General features: G+C 41.3%; 1 protein-coding gene across 1 annotated transcript in view; it reads left to right on the forward strand.

Annotated features, from left to right (window-relative positions):
- The window catches only part of LOC134750322 (ubiquitin carboxyl-terminal hydrolase 32), a 67,713-nt gene that overhangs the window by 13,035 nt on the left and 35,261 nt on the right, over nucleotides 1-19,417 (forward strand). Inside the window, exons 5-15 of the mRNA XM_063685486.1 lie at nucleotides 5,443-5,609; nucleotides 6,846-6,959; nucleotides 7,530-7,722; nucleotides 10,983-11,159; nucleotides 14,411-14,586; nucleotides 15,128-15,268; nucleotides 16,722-16,806; nucleotides 16,887-17,028; nucleotides 17,155-17,245; nucleotides 17,377-19,021; nucleotides 19,143-19,243. Coding sequence (XP_063541556.1) covers nucleotides 5,443-5,609; nucleotides 6,846-6,959; nucleotides 7,530-7,722; nucleotides 10,983-11,159; nucleotides 14,411-14,586; nucleotides 15,128-15,268; nucleotides 16,722-16,806; nucleotides 16,887-17,028; nucleotides 17,155-17,245; nucleotides 17,377-19,021; nucleotides 19,143-19,243 — 3,032 coding nt within the window. The remainder of the gene's footprint in view (nucleotides 1-5,442; nucleotides 5,610-6,845; nucleotides 6,960-7,529; nucleotides 7,723-10,982; nucleotides 11,160-14,410; nucleotides 14,587-15,127; nucleotides 15,269-16,721; nucleotides 16,807-16,886; nucleotides 17,029-17,154; nucleotides 17,246-17,376; nucleotides 19,022-19,142; nucleotides 19,244-19,417) is intronic.

Below are 19,417 nucleotides of genomic sequence, written 5' to 3' on the forward strand. Positions count from 1 at the left end.
ATAACATGAACCATATAAGGCAACAAATAACCCGACCAAATTACGTAGGTTGTTTTTGGTAGTATTTAGGTGTATGGTGGCGCCGCCTAATTACTGTTTTTTGATGGACACTTTTCATACATAGAGATTTTGCTCCTTTATATAGTCTCCATGTTATGAATCTTATGATGTTATGATAAATTTGATTTGCTATTGACACTTAAATATTCTAGGTTCAATTGTATAGGTTTAAATTAAGCATCATCTCATTAAGCAATAAATCAAGATAATGTTTCACATCTTTTTACACATTAGTTTTTGTACAACGGCCTTGCCTTACCGATGCACGTGATTGAGATGAATACTCCATTATTTTGATGAGAAGTCGACCTTATGCCCTGGTATTAAGGTTTAGGAATGGGCAGATAACAGTGAAGGTAGTACTCGGTAAAGGTAGCACGCATCACCCCACAATAATAAGGAAACTGTGGTTGGCTCTTATTTCCAATGAGTATTAGATGTATTGACGTAATATATTGTAGCAAATAGTTACTGATTGTAGTTCAGATATAAAATTTGTTACCACTTAACGTACGTATTGTACGAGGCCAAATAATGCAATCTACTGCAGCTTTCACTATTTATGACTATTTGTGACGTTTTTAAGAAAAGGTACCACTTTTTCGCTTACCATAAGGACGAAATTTGTTTGTATCTTTATACGAATAACCTGTTAGAATGTGGTACATTTTGCTTGAAAACGACACATTTGTTCGAGCCTTATTTACAAGCAACGAAGTAGTAACTTTTGACTGGGTACCACACATTTTTTATCTATATTCACAATTTTTTGTTTGTTTACCAAGACGATCACGATGGATAACTTATGCGAACAAAATAAGTATTATTTCGTCGGTTCGGTGTTTATTTATGTTTTTGTCCCATAGTCTAATTGTCACTGACATTATTTTGACAGAAATTGATAAAAAATCCGGCCGGTCGGACTCGCGCACCGAGGGTTCATCATCATCATCCTATCAGCCCTTTATCGCCCACTGCTGAGCATAGGCCTCTCTTCCAGTACGCCACTTCTCCCGGTCCTGACCTAATCTCATCCAGAAGTGACCCGCAATCTTCCGGATGTCGTCCACCCAACGAGCCAACGGACGCCATGGGGCTTCTTTCATTCGAAGGGCTTCGAGGGGCTTTTTCTTCGATTCGATTCGAGGGTTCCGTACTTTTTAGTATTTGTTGTTATGGCGGCAACAGAAATACATCATCTGTAAAAATTTCAACTGTCTAGCTATCACGGTTCGTGAGATACTTCCTGGGGACAGACAGACAGACGGACAGCGGAGTCATAGTCAGAGTCATACATTTATTTAAAAAAAAACAATACAGGTTATGTGTTTGAAACATGCCTTAAATCTAAAAATATAATTATTAAAAACTTAGTAAGATCATAATATGGCTAGACAGTTGAAATTTTCACAAATGAATTGTTTCTGTTGCCGCTATAACAACAAATACTAAAAAGTACGGAACCCTCGATGCGCGAGTCCGACTCGCACTTGGCCGGTTTTTTTTTAACTTACATCTACCCAGGGTCAGAACCAGTGGGTATAGAAAATAATGAAAAATAATGTTAGTCACATCATCACGTACTGTTAGTACTTTAGTACTGCAATAGATTGGTAAAGTGCAAATGACAGACATAGAAAACTAAATTACTGTGTCTGCACAATGCACGTGACGTCATAGCAGTTTGCATTTGTGCTAAATGCTTATTGTTGCTTATAAGTAGAGATGCAACGGATAATTGTCTGGCCGGATACTGGAAATTCGGCCTGACCATCGGCCGAATATTCGGTATAAATGGTATAAATGGAATTTAATAATGTTGTGTAATTTAATAATGAAATTTAATAATGTGTTTAATTTTATAATGGAATTTAAATAATGTGTTAATTGAATAATTTAATGTTATACGGGTGTTTCTTGTAACAGGAGCAATAAATTAAGCTATAGGCTGTACTCCTCAAACTGACCAACATTTGTTCAGCAACTTTTTAAAATTATGAAATTTTTAGATTATACCTTTTTCATACTAATTAAATATTATTTTCAATGTACGCTGCCATATGTGTGTTTACAGCGTTCGTGGTCACCCGTTGACCACGAACGCTGTAAAGAGTTCGAAACGTCGGGATGTATTATAAATTCAATATACGCGATATAATCCGTTTTCATAGTTTTATTTCATGAGTAACTATCGCGGTAACCGAAGACAATAATATTTCTAGTGTCAAAAATGTTATGATAAAATATTAATAATACTTAATTCGATTTGCCGATTTCATTGAAAACATGTGACGTCACACCAGAGGGGAGGAGTTTGCCAAATGTGACCAAGTGTGACAAGGAGGGGGTGAGGGGTCAAAAAACCTCGAAATTAATGTAACGTAATTAATGGATGACCCCAATTCTACATATAAAACATAGACAATGTCTAAAATAAGATACGATCGCGAATAGATAAGGAAGCATAGCGTTTCACGTAAAAAAAAAGAAAAAAAAATTAAAACTGCACAATGCTCAACTGTGTTAAATCATAAAATCACATTCATACAATCTAAAATCAGGGAGAGCTCGGAAACATATAAAAACTCAAAAATTCGCGTTTTCCCAGATATAAGACCTAGCTATAGATCGATTCTTCGCCCCCGAAAACTCCCCATATAGCAAAATTCATCGAAATCGTTACAGTTGTTTCCGATATCCCCGAAATGTACAATATTATATATGTACCTATAAAATAAAATAATAATAATAAATAAATAAATATTATAGGACATTCTTACACAGATTGACTAAAGTCCCACGGTAAGCACAAGGAGGCTTGTGTTATGGGTACTCAGACAACGATATATATAATATATAAATACTTAAATACATAGAAAACACCCATGACTCAGGAACAAATATCTGTGTTCATCACACAAATAAATGCCCTTACCGGGATTCGAACCCAGGACCATCGGCTTCACCTATACATTCATATATAAGAATTGCTCGTTAAAAGTTATAAGATCTCATATTATCTTGTTCCACTTTGTCAAGTAAAATTATCAATAATCATTAGATAAAGTTAGAATTTGCATAGATAGCTGTTATCTTTGTAGTATTTTTATAATCGGTCTTCCAACCAGGGACCGGACAACCCTTTCCGCGATAAAACCCTTTCAATGGGCGACACTTAAACACGGCTAACACATTGAAAGACTTTCCCTTTTGAACTGCAAGCCCATTCTTACTCTTACCTTTGACTAACCCTTACCGAAAAGCTAACCAAAAATAAGGCTAGCTCTTAATAAGGGTTACCCTTATCTTTAAGCGCTTTTTATAAAGGTTTCCCTTTGCGTGAAAGAGACAGGATTAGTATATATCTACGGTAGTGTATGAAAAGGAAAGAAAATACGTGCCTAGTCAAAGAACGCCGCCGTCGCCGCCGACGATCGCTCGGATTCGAAGTAATGTGTGCTTTATGAACAAGGTAGACGACTTAAATTAGCACGCTTATATGCTAAAAGGGAAGCCCTTTAGAAGGCTAACCTGTTGGTGAGCGGATGATAAGGGTTTTGTAAGGGTATTTGGGCTACCGATTACTCAAATGTGGTAGCTTTATATAAGGGTTTTTAAAAGCAAGACAAAGGGTTTCGTCTGGCAAAGGGTATGGTGAGTTAAGCCTTATGCAATACCCTTATAAAACCCCGATAAGGAATAGCGGGCCGGTCCCTGCTTCCAACTGATATTTACATACAAAAGACTTTTTAGTCTGTGCGTGTGTGAGTATCTTTATCTTATTGTAGGACGTTTTCCATCTTTTTAGGGTTCCGTACCCAAAGGGTAAAAACGGGACCCTATTACTAAGACTCCGCTGTCCGTCTGTCTGTCTGTCACCAGGCTGTTTCTCATGAACCGTGATAGCTAGACAGTTGAAATTTTCACAGATGATGTATTTCTGTTGCCGCTATAACAACAAATACTAAAAAAGTACGAAACCCTTGGTGGGCGAGTCCGACTCGCACTTGGCCGGTTTTTAATATTGTATTGTGGCAAAAACGTATAAATAGTTTATCTATGTATCTTATACAATCATACTTATTCAAAACTGAATCTTGTATTGCAATGATAAGGAAGATTCTATCAGTTGACGACCGGTCTGGCCTAGTGGACCCTGCTACTGGCCTACTGGCACTAGACCCTGCCTGTGAAGCCGATAGTCCTGGGTTCGAATCCCGGTAAGGGCATTTATTTGTGTGATGAACACAGATATTTGTTCCTGAGTCATGGATGTTTTCTATGTATTTAAGTATTTGTATAGGTATTATATTTATCGTTGTCTGAGTACCCACAACACAAGCCTTCTTGAGCTTACCGTGGGACTTAGCCAATTTGTGTAAGAATGTTTCTATAATATTATTTATTATTTTATTTATTTATCAGTAAGATATAAAACAATTATAATATAATAACGTTTAAGAAAATCGATAAATAAGTAGCATTTAAATCAATTGATAATATCCTTTTGATGTCGCCAGAATTATGTTGAAAGATTTTTGTTTTATTAAAACTAGCTGAATTATACTTAACTAGCTTTTGCCCGCGACTTCGTCTGCGTGGACTTAGTAACAGCAGCTAAAGTAAGTATAGCGCCTGGAAAAATTCTCATAGCAATCATTCAATTTGAGCACATTATGCACACAAATTAGCAGGCACTTCATTAATTATCTCAACTCCACCCCGCTTTTTACTTAAGGGATGATTTTCGGGATAAAAACTATCCTATGTCCTTCTCAATCTATCTCTATGCCAAATTTCATCTAAATCGATTTAGTGGTTTAAGCGTGAAGAGGGAACCACAGACAGAAAGACAGACAGACAGACAGACTTTCGCATTTATAATATTAGTATGGATGTATTAACCACATAAGGTTTTGCCTTTAGTCTGCCTCCAGGGGCCCGTTTATCAAAATCTTGTAGCTTGTAATACAAGTGGAAGTCCCTTTCTAACAAAAGCTGACAAAAAGGGACTTCCACTTGTATTACAAGTTACAAGCTTTTGATAAACGGGCCCCAGTTATTTCCTTTTGTACGCTCATAGAAATGATAGATATAACTCCGTAATAAATGGATACAGTCTAAGGAAATAACGTGCCTCGAAAATCAAGAAAATTTAATTCTCGATCAGACGGCGCCACTACCTTTGACCTACTCTCGTATAGATGGCGTTGACGGTTTCGTTTGTTATTTAACAATTTTAACGCATATCAGTGAAAGAACATGGGTCAAAATCATATAAAAATAATTAATGCAAATAAAAAAAACATTTATCCATATATAAATACATTTTATATTTTGGCTGTCAAAGTTTGACATTTCAAACATCTCTTTCTCTTTCAGTCTGCTTCAAGATCTTCGACCTAGACAGAGACGGCGTGCTGAACAAGAGAGAGCTAGTCGATATGGCGGACATACTCTGCACGGTCGCCAACGAGCACTTGAGGAACCAGAGCTCTAGGGCCTCGACGCCTTCTGATGATGATGGGGATAAGGGGTTTGACCCTGAGGTAACTTTTATATCTATCCCTTTCCGTCCCTATACTGTTAGAAGTATTAGAACAAATTAAATTATTAACAGAAAATACTTAGAAAAAGTGACCAGGCTTCCAGTGCCCCAGGCTGGAATCGAACCAGCGTCCTCTGCTACCGCGGCAGGTGCCTGTGCTATTCGGCCACTGGGCCACAGCGGCATAGGTCGAAATTTTCCAAGTATATGCACTTGTTACTGAAGGCTAAGGCGCCCCCTGGCCATCACTAAGGTAGAACAGTATAGTTCAACTACTAACTGAATCATCCATGTGATTCCGAGCTAGCGAGAGAGATGGCGCTGCCAATCAATACTGTTAGAAGTATTAGAACATTAATTTGTTTTTTCTTAGTATATAATAAAACAATAATTACAGATTATTAAATCTTTAAATTAAATCTTGCACAATACTTAAAAAAATACCTAAGAACTAAAAATAATCTTTAAAAAAAAACCTTAACTATAAATAAAACTAAAGTAACCTATAAAAAACTACTCGAATAACCCACCCCGCATCGTTTCCGACGCAAAGGTGCCCATCACGCTCGCTGCGTTTCCGCATTGAACCGCAATTGACAACCTCTGCGCCAGGAACGACCCGGAGCGGGGGTCGTGGCCCCTCTCCTGCAGGCGGCGCCCCTTATAATAAAATAAAATATCTTTATTTCAGAACATTCAAGATTCCATACAATATTTTTAGTACCATCGTCATGTGTTAGTAAATACATTAAAAATAAAAACAAAACTTTCAACAATAAAATCAAAATCCAATAAATTTAAATAATGAATACAATAATAATAATTAATATGTCAGATTCAGAATAATCCATACTAATATTATAAATGCGAAAGTATGTCTGTCTGTCTGTGTGTTCCCTCTTCACGCTTAAACCGCTGAATCGATTTAGATGAAATTTGGCATAGAGATAGGTTGAGTCCCTGAGAAGGACATAGGATAGTTTTTATCCCGAAAATCATCCCTTAAGAAGGTAAAAAGCGGGGTGGAATTGTGATAATTAATGAAGTGTCTGCTAATTTGTGTGCAAAATATGCTCAAATTGAATAATTGCTATGAAATTTTTTCCAGGCGCTATGCTTGCTTTAGCTGCTGTTAGTAAGTCCGCGCAGACGAAGTCGCGGGCAACAGCTAGTATAGAATAATATAGAGATAATATGACATTTATTTCAGTTTACAACTAATTATGTTCTATTTCAGGTAGTCTTACTGAATTTGAGAGACAAGCTTGTGACCAACGTGCCTAAGAATGGGAAGAAGCCAGTGTTTCAACTCGGACCGGGGAATGGAGTTGATGCTTCGAAGCAGATACAGGTATTTCCAAACTAAATTTTTTACTTGATTGATGTAGGCAGGCAAGTGGGTCGAGTTTATGGGGCTGTTACAAGTTATTGTAGGGTCTTAAAATGTGGAATATTGTATAAAAGAAACTAGGACACTGTAGTTACAATAACAACGCTTTTATTTAAACTAAAAAAATTTAACCGAAGCCTTAAGGGTTCCTTTCCACAACTCAACAGGTATTTTATACTCACAGAAAATATTCGACGTTTTCACGTCTTATTAATAGTAAAAAAAAATGGCCAAGTGCGAATCGGACTCTCGCACCGAGGTTTCCGTACTTTTTAGTATTTGTTGTTATAGCGGCAACAGAAATACATCATCTGTGAAAATTTCAACTACCTAGCTGTCACGGTTCATGAGATACAGCCTGGTGACAGACAGACAGACGGACAGCGGAGTCTTAGTAATAGTTTCCCGTTTTTACTCTTTGGGTAAGGAACCCTAAAAATGCGCTTCGGTTGTGGCTACCTTTTTGACTTCAAAGATATCAGTTGGGGTGTTTTATTGTATCCTTTTTGAACTTGTTGTAATTTTTTTCAGGACAAAACTGAAAATAAAATAGACAGTATGGATCTAATCGCGGTAGACACCGCATTAACGCAAGAAGATTTCCTGATCTGGGCCGTAGAGAGTGCAGACAATTTAGTAGCACCGTTCCTACAATTACTGTTCGAAGTCTGCCATATTGTTCTTGGGTTGAGGCCGCAGTGTAAACATCAAGAGAGGGATATAGGTGAGTAACAGAGAGAGATGTAGCAGTATTAACAATGATCTGGGCCGTAGAGAGTGCAGACAATTTAGTAGCACCGTTCCTACAACTACTGTTCGAAGTCTGCCATATTGTTCTTGGGTTAAGGCCGCAGTGTAAACATCAAGAGAGGGATATAGGTGAGTGTCAGAGAGAGATGTAGCAGTATTAACAATGATCTGGGCCGTAGAGAGTGCAGACAATTTAGTAGCACCGCTCCTACAACTACTGTTCGAAGTCTGCCATATTGTTCTTGGGTTGAGGCCGCAGTGTAAACATCAAGAGAGGGATATAGGTGAGTGACAGAGAGAGATGTAGCAGTATTAACAATGATCTGGGCCGTAGAGAGTGCAGACAATTTAGTAGCACCGTTCCTACAACTACTGTTCGAAGTCTGCCATATTGTTCTTGGGTTAAGGCCGCAGTGTAAACATCAAGAGAGGGATATAGGTGAGTGACAGACAGAGATGTAGCAGTATTAACAATGATCTGGGCCGTAGAGAGTGCAGACAATTTAGTAGCACCGTTCCTACAACTACTGTTCGAAGTCTGCCATATTGTTCTTGGGTTGAGGCCACAGTGTAAACATCAAGAGAGGGATATAGGTGAGTGACAGAGAGCGATGTAGCAGTATTAACAATGATCTGGGTCGTAGAGAGTGCAGACAATTTAGTAGCACCGTTCCTACAACTACTGTTCGAAGTCTGCCATATTGTTCTTGGTTTGAGGCCGCAATGTAAACATCAAGAGAGGGATATAGGTGAGTGGCAGACAGAGATGTAGCAGTATTAACAATGATCTGGGCCGTAGAGAGTGCAGACAATTTAGTAGCACCGTTCCTACAACTACTGTTCGAAGTCTGCCATATTGTTCTTGGTTTGAGGCCGCAATGTAAACATCAAGAGAGGGATATAGGTGAGTGACAGACAGAGATGTAGCAGTATTAACAATGATCTGGGCCGTAGAGAGTGCAGACAATTTAGTAGCACCGTTCCTACAACTACTGTTCGAAGTCTGCCATATTGTTCTTGGGTTGAGGCCACAGTGTAAACATCAAGAGAGGGATATAGGTGAGTGACAGAGAGCGATGTAGCAGTATTAACAATGATCTGGGTCGTAGAGAGTGCAGACAATTTAGTAGCACCGTTCCTACAACTACTGTTCGAAGTCTGCCATATTGTTCTTGGGTCGAGGCCGCAGTGTAAACATCAAGAGAGGGATATAGGTGAGTAACAGAGAGAGATGTAGCAGTATTAACAATGATCTGGGCCGTAGAGAGTGCAGACAATTTAGTAGCACCGTTCCTACAACTACTGTTCGAAGTCTGCCATATTGTTCTTGGGTTAAGGCCGCAGTGTAAACATCAAGAGAGGGATATAGGTGAGTGACAGAGAGAGATGTAGCAGTATTAACAATGATCTGGGCCGTAGAGAGTGCAGACAATTTAGTAGCACCGCTCCTACAACTACTGTTCGAAGTCTGCCATATTGTTCTTGGGTTGAGGCCGCAGTGTAAACATCAGGAGAGGGATATAGGTGAGTGACAAAGAGAGATGTAGCAGTATTAACAATGATCTGGGCCGTAGAGAGTGCAGACAATTTAGTAGCACCGTTCCTACAACTACTGTTCGAAGTCTGCCATATTGTTCTTGGGTTAAGGCCGCAGTGTAAACATCAAGAGAGGGATATAGGTGAGTGACAGAGAGAGATGTAGCAGTATTAACAATGATCTGGGCCGTAGAGAGTGCAGACAATTTAGTAGCACCGCTCCTACAACTACTGTTCGAAGTCTGCCATATTGTTCTTGGGTTGAGGCCGCAGTGTAAACATCAGGAGAGGGATATAGGTGAGTGACAAAGAGAGATGTAGCAGTATTAACAATGATCTGGGCCGTAGAGAGTGCAGACAATTTAGTAGCACCGTTCCTACAACTACTGTTCGAAGTCTGCCATATTGTTCTTGGGTTGAGGCCGCAGTGTAAACATCAGGAGAGGGATATAGGTGAGTGACAAAGAGAGATGTAGCAGTATTAACAATGATCTGGGCCGTAGAGAGTGCAGACAATTTAGTAGCACCGTTCCTACAACTACTGTTCGAAGTCTGCCATATTGTTCTTGGTCTAAGGCCGCAGTGTAAACATCAGGAGAGGGATATAGGTGAGTTTTCGTTAATAAGTAAGTAACTGAAAGCCTCAAATGCTGAACAAACAGTTGTAGAGGTACAATGACTGTTCTTTTGGTATTCCCACAGTACAATCGCCCTTGAGTAGGGAAATTATAGATATAATAGTAAGTACTTTCATTTAATGTAAATTGCTCTTTTGATGCTCTTGTAATTCACGATATATTGTATTTTATGTAATTTTTTCTCATTAAGCGAAATGTAAATTTTTTTGAGAAAATAAAGATCTTTAAACCTTAATTGTATTTGAATAGAAATTTAACAATCTAATGACATAATATTGTCTTCGGTTACCGCGATAGTTATTCATGAAATAAAGCTATGAAAACGGATTATATCGCGTATATTGAGTTTATAATACATCCCGACGTTTCGACGTCCCTTTACACGATACGTCGGGATGTATTATAAATTCAATATACGCGATATAATCAGTTTTTATAGTTTTATTTCATAATATAATGACAGTGAAAGCGAATCAATCGAAATCCGACTCGCCCCGTCTGCACGGCGAACAGCTGGTCGGTACCGACACTCCAATGGCGAGTCGATGCTGTAGGGGCTGCGGCGAGGGTTTTGAGCATACAAATCGACAGTTAAAACGTATTTCTGATTTATCACGACGAACGAGCTTGCGCATACGGTCATGAGCAGTCATCGATTCGATCTACCTTCAACTGGCTTATAAAATAAACATCAAACAGATTCGAATAACTACCCAATCAAAATACATGACATTACTATATATCGTAAAATGGAACGCATTAATTAGCGCTAAGTAGCAAATACCATAACCATTACCCACTGTCATCATGAAAATTTGGTCAATTAAAAAAAAAAAAATTAATAAAGGAGTTTTATTTATTTATTGATTACTTTTTTTGCAAAATTGCACAATTTAGATATTATAGCAAATTTGTAAGGGTATAGTTATAAGAATAAGAAAACATTTATTGCCACACAAAAGAAGAGAGATTACAGGAATATATTTAAAAATCGTTTCAGGATCTGAGGATAGGTCCCTGCTCGCTTTGTGGACTTAAAAATGATAAATTTTGTTCACAGTACTCGGCTGGCTACGTCGCTCCGTCCAACGGGGGTATTCCGTGGGCCAGTTCTGGTACCTCGTCGCGTCGGAGTGGTGGGGCGCGTGGGCCGCGCACGCGGCGGGGGACGGGCCGTGCTGCCGCGCCAGGCCGGACGACGTCGTCTGCGACGAGTCCTTCACCACCACTAGCACAGGTATAGTCTGCGACGAGTCCTTCACCACCACTAGCACAGGTATAGTCTGCGACGAGTCCTTCACCACCACTAGCACAGGTATAGTCTGCGACGAGTCCTTCACCACCACTAGCACAGGTATAGTCTGCGACGAGTCCTTCACCACCACTAGCACAGGTATAGTCTGCGACGAGTCCTTCACCACCACTAGCACAGGTATAGTCTGCGACGAGTCCTTCACCACCACTAGCACAGGTATAGTCTGCGACGAGTCCTTCACCACCACTAGCACAGGTATAGTCTGCGACGAGTCCTTCACCACCACTAGCACAGGTATAGTCTGCGACGAGTCCTTCACCACCACTAGCACAGGTATAGTCTGCGACGAGTCCTTCACCACCACTAGCACAGGTATAGTCTGCGACGAGTCCTTCACCACCACTAGCACAGGTATAGTCTGCGACGAGTCCTTCACCACCACTAGCACAGGTATAGTCTGCGACGAGTCCCTCACCACCACTAGCACAGGTATAGTCTGCGACGAGTCCCTCACCACCACTAGCACAGGTAAAACCTGAGACAAATGTCCTGAACTGATTTTCTATCAATTTATTAATTGTTACTAATTTTATTTCCTGTTAACAATTTCATTTAATTAATATTTATTATATTTTATTTGTAAGCTATGTATGACTTATCAAAAGTGTTTATTTAAGCCTACTTGAAATAAATGCTTTTTGAGTTTGAGTTTGAACGGGCCACAAAACGGATTGTCTGTCGTGATCGGCGTTGCCCGTGGTACGCTTATAGGTTTTCGCGGGCTTGGTTTCCGCAATTCGACGTCATATATTGCGCCTATTTTGCGTGGTACGCTTATGACCCATTACTCTGTGTATATGAAGGTAGTCCGCTGAAAGGATGTCTCGTTAAACTTACACAGATGGGGTCGTATTACAATTTATCAGGGTTCAAAAGGATAATTTTCAATGATAGTTATCTTGATTATTATGCCTGATAATTATCGATTTGATAAAAGTCTAAAATGTATTAAATATAATTAGTTTATTAGATGATAATTATTTTATATTTCAATGGTTAATAAGAATTTTATTGCTGTCTGTTTTTGTTTTGTCGCTTTCTGTTTTTTGTGTTCCACTAACACTTAGTTTTTAATCTTAATTGTTACTAAACGTTATGGGCCAGTGTTGTCTTAAATAAATAAATTTAATTGAATTAATAAAAAAAACTAATCAATATTAGGTCAGTTTTTATTTGTACATAGCAAAAAACGCCCCAATTATTAGTTTTACTATCAAAGAATTTAAAGAAAATAAATGTAGCACTATCCATACCTGGGATAATTATCCGATATTTATTTATTTATTTTATTATTTATTTTAAACTTTATTGCACATAAAAGTGTACAACAGGCGGACTGAATGCCATTATAAGCATTCTCTACCAGTCAACCATAGTCATAGTCATAGTAATAGATAGTCATTTATCGGATAGTTATCGCGATAATGATCAAAGATTATAATTATCTGTATAATTTCGAACCCTGAAAACTTATAATTATAATATTTATAATACCTGGGATAATTATCCGATATTTATCGGATAATTATCACGATAATTATCAAAGATTATAATTATCTGTATAATTTCGAACCCTGAAAACTTATATTATAATATTTATAATACCTGGGATAATTATCCGATATTTATCGGATAATTATCGCGATAATTATCAAAGATTATTATTATCTGGATAATTTCAAACCCTGAAAACTTATATTATAATATTTATAATCGAGTTAGAATGCAAACTAAACTCGATTGCTGTTTTCAAATAGATTTTGCTTGGTAAGAACTGCACAAAATTCGCAAATTTCTTTAGTAAATTCGTGATTCGGTTCGACGTTTTATTAGGCTTTAATATACGATTAGTAAAACATTAATAAAGATCATAAGGACTACGATATAACAAATATACTTCTTTAACAATAGACGTGTAAAGTCGTCGTCAATAGAACTTGCAAATAATGTAAACAAATATAACAGATTTTGTTAATGTTTGACACATAACCTAACATTTTACCATAGAGGAACTTATACTAGAGCGGTACTGTCATAGTAAATTTTGGAACCCCAGTAAATTCACTGCAATCTGTCGACACACTTTAAAACTAAAAATGAAGATTTATAAAAATACGATAAAATGTATTTAAATTTGGATAAATGATTTTTTTTATTTGCATTCATTATTTTTATGATTTTGACCCATGTTCTTTCACTGATAGGCGTTAAAATTGTTAAATAATAAACGAAACCGTCAACGCCATCTATACGACAGTAGGCCAAAGCTAGTAGCGCCCTCTTAACGAGAATCAAATTTTCTTGATTTTCGAGGCACGTTATTTCCTTAGACTGTATCCATCTATTACGGAGTTATATATCTATCTTTGATTTTACGAAGGTTATTTTCTCTGAAATATTTATGATTAACATTTAATCAAACTAAAAAATTATATAAATAAAATATTTAAGTATACAGACTGTCGATAAGGTCACGGGGTGTCCTTTTAAAGATCGAGATTACGAAGTAATGAAGGTAAAATGGTTTATACTAATTTACGCTCATACGAACGAGCCTACAACGAACCTCGGGCGAACTTCATACGCGAGAAACGGTTTCATTAGAAGAGCTTGCAGGATGTATGATAATAAATTTCAAAATTTAGATATTTTCAATAACAAGTTTTGTACCTTCAAACGCCTGACCTTGAAGTGTATTAATAGGCTTTACCAGGCTTTAATTAGAAAATTTACTTTAATTTCACTTTTGTTTTGTTTACAATTTATCCATTTTAGTTTTATCCATTTTTTATCCATTTTTGTTTTATTTTTCCATTTTTGTTTTATTTTTCCATTCTTGTTTTATTTTTGTTAAAATAAAAGAGTATTGTTGTAACATTGTTTTGACAACTTGGAATTTCTATTTCTAGTTTAATTTAGTATTTATATAAGTCACATGGTTTTCATACTATTTTTTAGGAAACTGTAGGTCTAGTATAAGGCTATTATCCTATATTGTAACAACTTATTAATATAAGAGACTGTTTGTTTCTAAATAAATTAAATAAATAAATAAATAAATTTAAACTAACACGATTTTCACGCGATTAAGTCACGTGTTAGTTTTAAAATTGTAAAATGGTTTGTTTACATTATCTGCAAGTTCTATTGACGACGACTTTATATTTGAACAGAATCGATGGGATCATTATTATGGCGCGCGGAGACCGCGTCCCTCGGCTCGGCCAGCAGCGGCGTGGGCAGCGCGGGGGCGGGGGCGGGGGCGGGCGCGGGCGCGGGGGCGGGGGCGAGACCCCGGCCACCGGGACCCATCGATAACAGGAGATTGCTGGCTCCTAATACACTCAAGGTAAGCCCGTACATTCATATCATCTAGCTCAAAACTAATGCACCGCGATCCAACAACTGATTTTTATGACCCAAAATAACTTCAAACAATAGGAGTTTTGAATGATTCACGGTTAGTTTCACTAGACTTATATTGACCGGGATATAGACCGTGATTACCTTTTGTATTATTTGTGAGCTCCCGATATTTCGACGTAGTTACATGCATCATGTTCACGGGTGAACGTCACCCGTCACCGTCAGCGTCACGAGTCACCCGTGAACATGATGCATGTAACTGCGTCGAAATATCGGGAGCTCACAAATAATACAAAAGGTAATCACGGTCTATATCCCGGTCAATATAAGTCTAGTTCAAACGATAACTCTTAAATTTAACAGTCGTAACACGAAGCCTCGTGAATATCAACTACCACTCCGTAGATGGATTCAGGAGATGTGGTCTCATAAACACATGGCTCGGGGTCTATGTCTACTCATCGCCTGACACTGATATGCTGTACACGAATGGTCCAATTAACTAATAAATGATATATTTTGAGGTCCGAACGCTCACAGGCGAGGGCGGGCACCTCCGCAAGGACGTGACGCTGGCGCAGCACCGGGACTTCGAGCTGGTCCCCGACGCGCTGTGGCGGGCGCTGGCGCTGTGGTACGGCGGCGCGGAGCCCTTACCGAGACAGGTGACGTGTACTTACTTATATCAAAACCGGACAAGTGCGAGCCGGACTCGCGCACGAAGGGTTCCGTACCGTTACGCAAAAACGACGGCAAAACAATCACGTTTGTTGTATGTAACTCACTTAAATATTTATTTTTATCTGTTTTTAGTATTTGTTGTTATAGCGGCAACAGAAATACATCATCTGTGAAAATTTCAACTGTCTAGCTATCACGGTTCGTGAGATACAGCCTGGTGACAGACAATATAGTTATTCGTGTCGCAATTTGTAAAAGCTCTGAGCTATTGTCTCATTTTTAAATGGTGCATTCTTGCAGCTCGGTCTCAATACGAGACTGTTGCGAACGCAACTTTTTATTTATAAAAAATATTCCTAGCAGTAGCTAAACGCAGCCGTCGGGCTCGTTTAGTATGCGGAGGCCTTTTTAAAACACCAATAGGAGCGCTCCACATCATTTGTATCGCGGCCAATTAGAGGCATCTAAATTTAAACCACCTTTTTACTGTTCAATTTAGCTAAATCACTCTCTCATCAGCCTCCATACTATAACCACCACTTCTACACCTTTTAACCGTTTTGGGCAACTGCACCTCTGTAACCAGTACCTATTAAAGATTATATCAGTTTACTTCAAATCGAAGTCTTCAAAACCATTCACGAATTCATCACACATCTGGCTGCGTAGCCAAGATACCAATAGTTCGTTCCGTGTGGCGAATGATACGGTAGTCTCTCTCTATTAATCTCGGAGCGTAAGCAATTGTCACCTTAGCTAGGCCCTCGGGTTCCAGTTAATCTATCATTTATCATGAGGTATCCTACGTCTTGCTTTTGGAGAGAGTACAAAAAGTATTTCTCCGGTTCTTATATAAAAAAATATTCGGGTATTACCCGTTTTTATACCCAACCAAATACTTGCTGGGTTCTTTAGGCTTGAACTCTTCGGAGGTAAGACGAAATTTTAAGCTCCTTACGACAGCCTGTTGCGTCTTGCGAGGTGAATCGGATTGTGCCGAACTGGTGGCGCAATTACTGCGTCTTTTTGTCCCTACGCCGACCAGAGTCAACTTCCGGCCTCGGGACCGTGGTCTACTTGTAGGCCCGATATCGCGAACCGTGTCTCGCAGAAAATCCCCACTTGTTCGCCCTTTACCCCTCCTGAATGCGCTCTTATCATCAGCGCCCGAGTGTGATTTATTTGCTGGCAGGTGGAGCGAAGTGCGAGAGGAATTGTTGAGGTTCTGTGAGAAGATGGATGAGCGTCCTTCAACAGTTTGAATGTGCTTATTGTATAATAATATTATTAGTTTACCTGTTTTTGTTTTTAATTTGTTTGTAGTTTTGCAGTGACTGTATATTTCATACTGTTATGCTGTACACCAATTTTTTTTTTAATAAAATAAAATAAATTTATATCTACGATAACAGTAACATTTTTATTTTTTATTTTTAGGTGATTCGACCACCCAATTCAGACGTGGAATTAGAACTCTATCCTCTAAATTTAAAGATACTACGGCATGTCGCAGTACCGCAAAGTAAGTAAACAAATTTTTATTAATTATTATATTGTTAACCCTAAAATTTTATAAAAAAAGACCATTTTAATATATAACAGGAATGAACTCGGTGTCTGCCGTGGGCGGAGTGTCCATGTACTCCAGCGTGCCCGTGGCGCCACCAGCGCCGCCTTCACCGCCGGAGCGGCAGCTGGCCTACACGGCTGCCTTCTCGAGACTGGCTACTGTCAAACAGGTATAATAAATGTACTCCAGCGTGCCCGTGGCGCCACCAGCGCCGCCTTCACCGCCGGAGCGGCAGCTGGCCTACACGGCTGCCTTCTCGAGACTGGCTACTGTCAAACAGGTATAATAAATGTACTCCAGCGTGCCCGTGGCGCCACCAGCGCCGCCTTCACCGCCGGAGCGGCAGCTGGCCTACACGGCTGCCTTCTCGAGACTGGCTACTGTCAAACAGGTATAATAAATGTACTCCAGCGTGCCCGTGGCGCCACCAGCGCCGCCTTCACCGCCGGAGCGGCAGCTGGCCTACACGGCTGCCTTCTCGAGACTGGCTACTGTCAAACAGGTATAATAAATGTACTCCAGCGTGCCCGTGGCGCCACCAGCGCCGCCTTCACCGCCGGAGCGGCAGCTGGCCTACACGGCTGCCTTCTCGAGACTGGCTACTGTCAAACAGGTATAATAAATGTACTCCAGCGTGCCCGTGGCGCCACCAGCGCCGCCTTCACCGCCGGAGCGGCAGCTGGCCTACACGGCTGCCTTCTCGAGACTGGCTACTGTCAAACAGGTATAATAAATGTACTCCAGCGTGCCCGTGGCGCCACCAGCGCCGCCTTCACCGCCGGAGCGGCAGCTGGCCTACACGGCTGCCTTCTCGAGACTGGCTACTGTCAAACAGGTATAATAAATGTACTCCAGCGTGCCCGTGGCGCCACCAGCGCCGCCTTCACCGCCGGAGCGGCAGCTGGCCTACACGGCTGCCTTCTCGAGACTGGCTACTGTCAAACAGGTATAATAAATGTACTCCAGCGTGCCCGTGGCGCCACCAGCGCCGCCTTCACCGCCGGAGCGGCAGCTGGCCTACACGGCTGCCTTCTCGAGACTGGCTACTGTCAAACAGGTATAATAAATGTACTCCAGCGTGCCCGTGGCGCCACCAGCGCCGCCTTCACCGCCGGAGCGGCAGCTGGCCTACACGGCTGCCTTCTCGAGACTGGCTACTGTCAAACAGGTATAATAAATGTACTCCAGCGTGCCCGTGGCGCCACCAGCGCCGCCTTCACCGCCGGAGCGGCAGCTGGCCTACACGGCTGCCTTCTCGAGACTGGCTACTGTCAAACAGGTATAATAAATGTACTCCAGCGTGCCCGTGGCGCCACCAGCGCCGCCTTCACCGCCGGAGCGGCAGCTGGCCTACACGGCTGCCTTCTCGAGACTGGCTACTGTCAAACAGGTATAATAAATGTACTCCAGCGTGCCCGTGGCGCCACCAGCGCCGCCTTCACCGCCGGAGCGGCAGCTGGCCTACACGGCTGCCTTCTCGAGACTGGCTACTGTCAAACAGGTATAATAAATGTACTCCAGCGTGCCCGTGGCGCCACCAGCGCCGCCTTCACCGCCGGAGCGGCAGCTGGCCTACACGGCTGCCTTCTCGAGACTGGCTACTGTCAAACAGGTATAATAAATGTACTCCAGCGTGCCCGTGGCGCCACCAGCGCCGCCTTCACCGCCGGAGCGGCAGCTGGCCTACACGGCTGCCTTCTCGAGACTGGCTACTGTCAAACAGGTATAATAAATGTACTCCAGCGTGCCCGTGGCGCCACCAGCGCCGCCTTCACCGCCGGAGCGGCAGCTGGCCTACACGGCTGCCTTCTCGAGACTGGCTACTGTCAAACAGGTATAATAAATGTACTCCAGCGTGCCCGTGGCGCCACCAGCGCCGCCTTCACCGCCGGAGCGGCAGCTGGCCTACACGGCTGCCTTCTCGAGACTGGCTACTGTCAAACAGGTATAATAAATGTACTCCAGCGTGCCCGTGGCGCCACCAGCGCCGCCTTCACCGCCGGAGCGGCAGCTGGCCTACACGGCTGCCTTCTCGAGACTGGCTACTGTCAAACAGGTATAATAAATGTACTCCAGCGTGCCCGTGGCGCCACCAGCGCCGCCTTCACCGCCGGAGCGGCAGCTGGCCTACACGGCTGCCTTCTCGAGACTGGCTACTGTCAAACAGGTATAATAAATGTACTCCAGCGTGCCCGTGGCGCCACCAGCGCCGCCTTCACCGCCGGAGCGGCAGCTGGCCTACACGGCTGCCTTCTCGAGACTGGCTACTGTCAAACAGGTATAATAAATGTACTCCAGCGTGCCCGTGGCGCCACCAGCGCCGCCTTCACCGCCGGAGCGGCAGCTGGCCTACACGGCTGCCTTCTCGAGACTGGCTACTGTCAAACAGGTATAATAACAAAACAGACTTCATTCATAGAACACATCGCTTTAGAGGTTTGTTAACAAGCTATACGCCATAGTGACCTTTTTTTTTTCTTTTTTCCTTGGAAAAATGCTTTATGCATACCCACACCCTCGGGGGAGAAAATGCGGGTTATGTGGGACTCGGCAAAAGGCGCCA

The sequence above is a fragment of the Cydia strobilella genome, chromosome 19 (assembly GCF_947568885.1).
Source record: "Cydia strobilella chromosome 19, ilCydStro3.1, whole genome shotgun sequence".
In the NCBI taxonomy this organism is placed as follows: domain Eukaryota; kingdom Metazoa; phylum Arthropoda; class Insecta; order Lepidoptera; family Tortricidae; genus Cydia; species Cydia strobilella.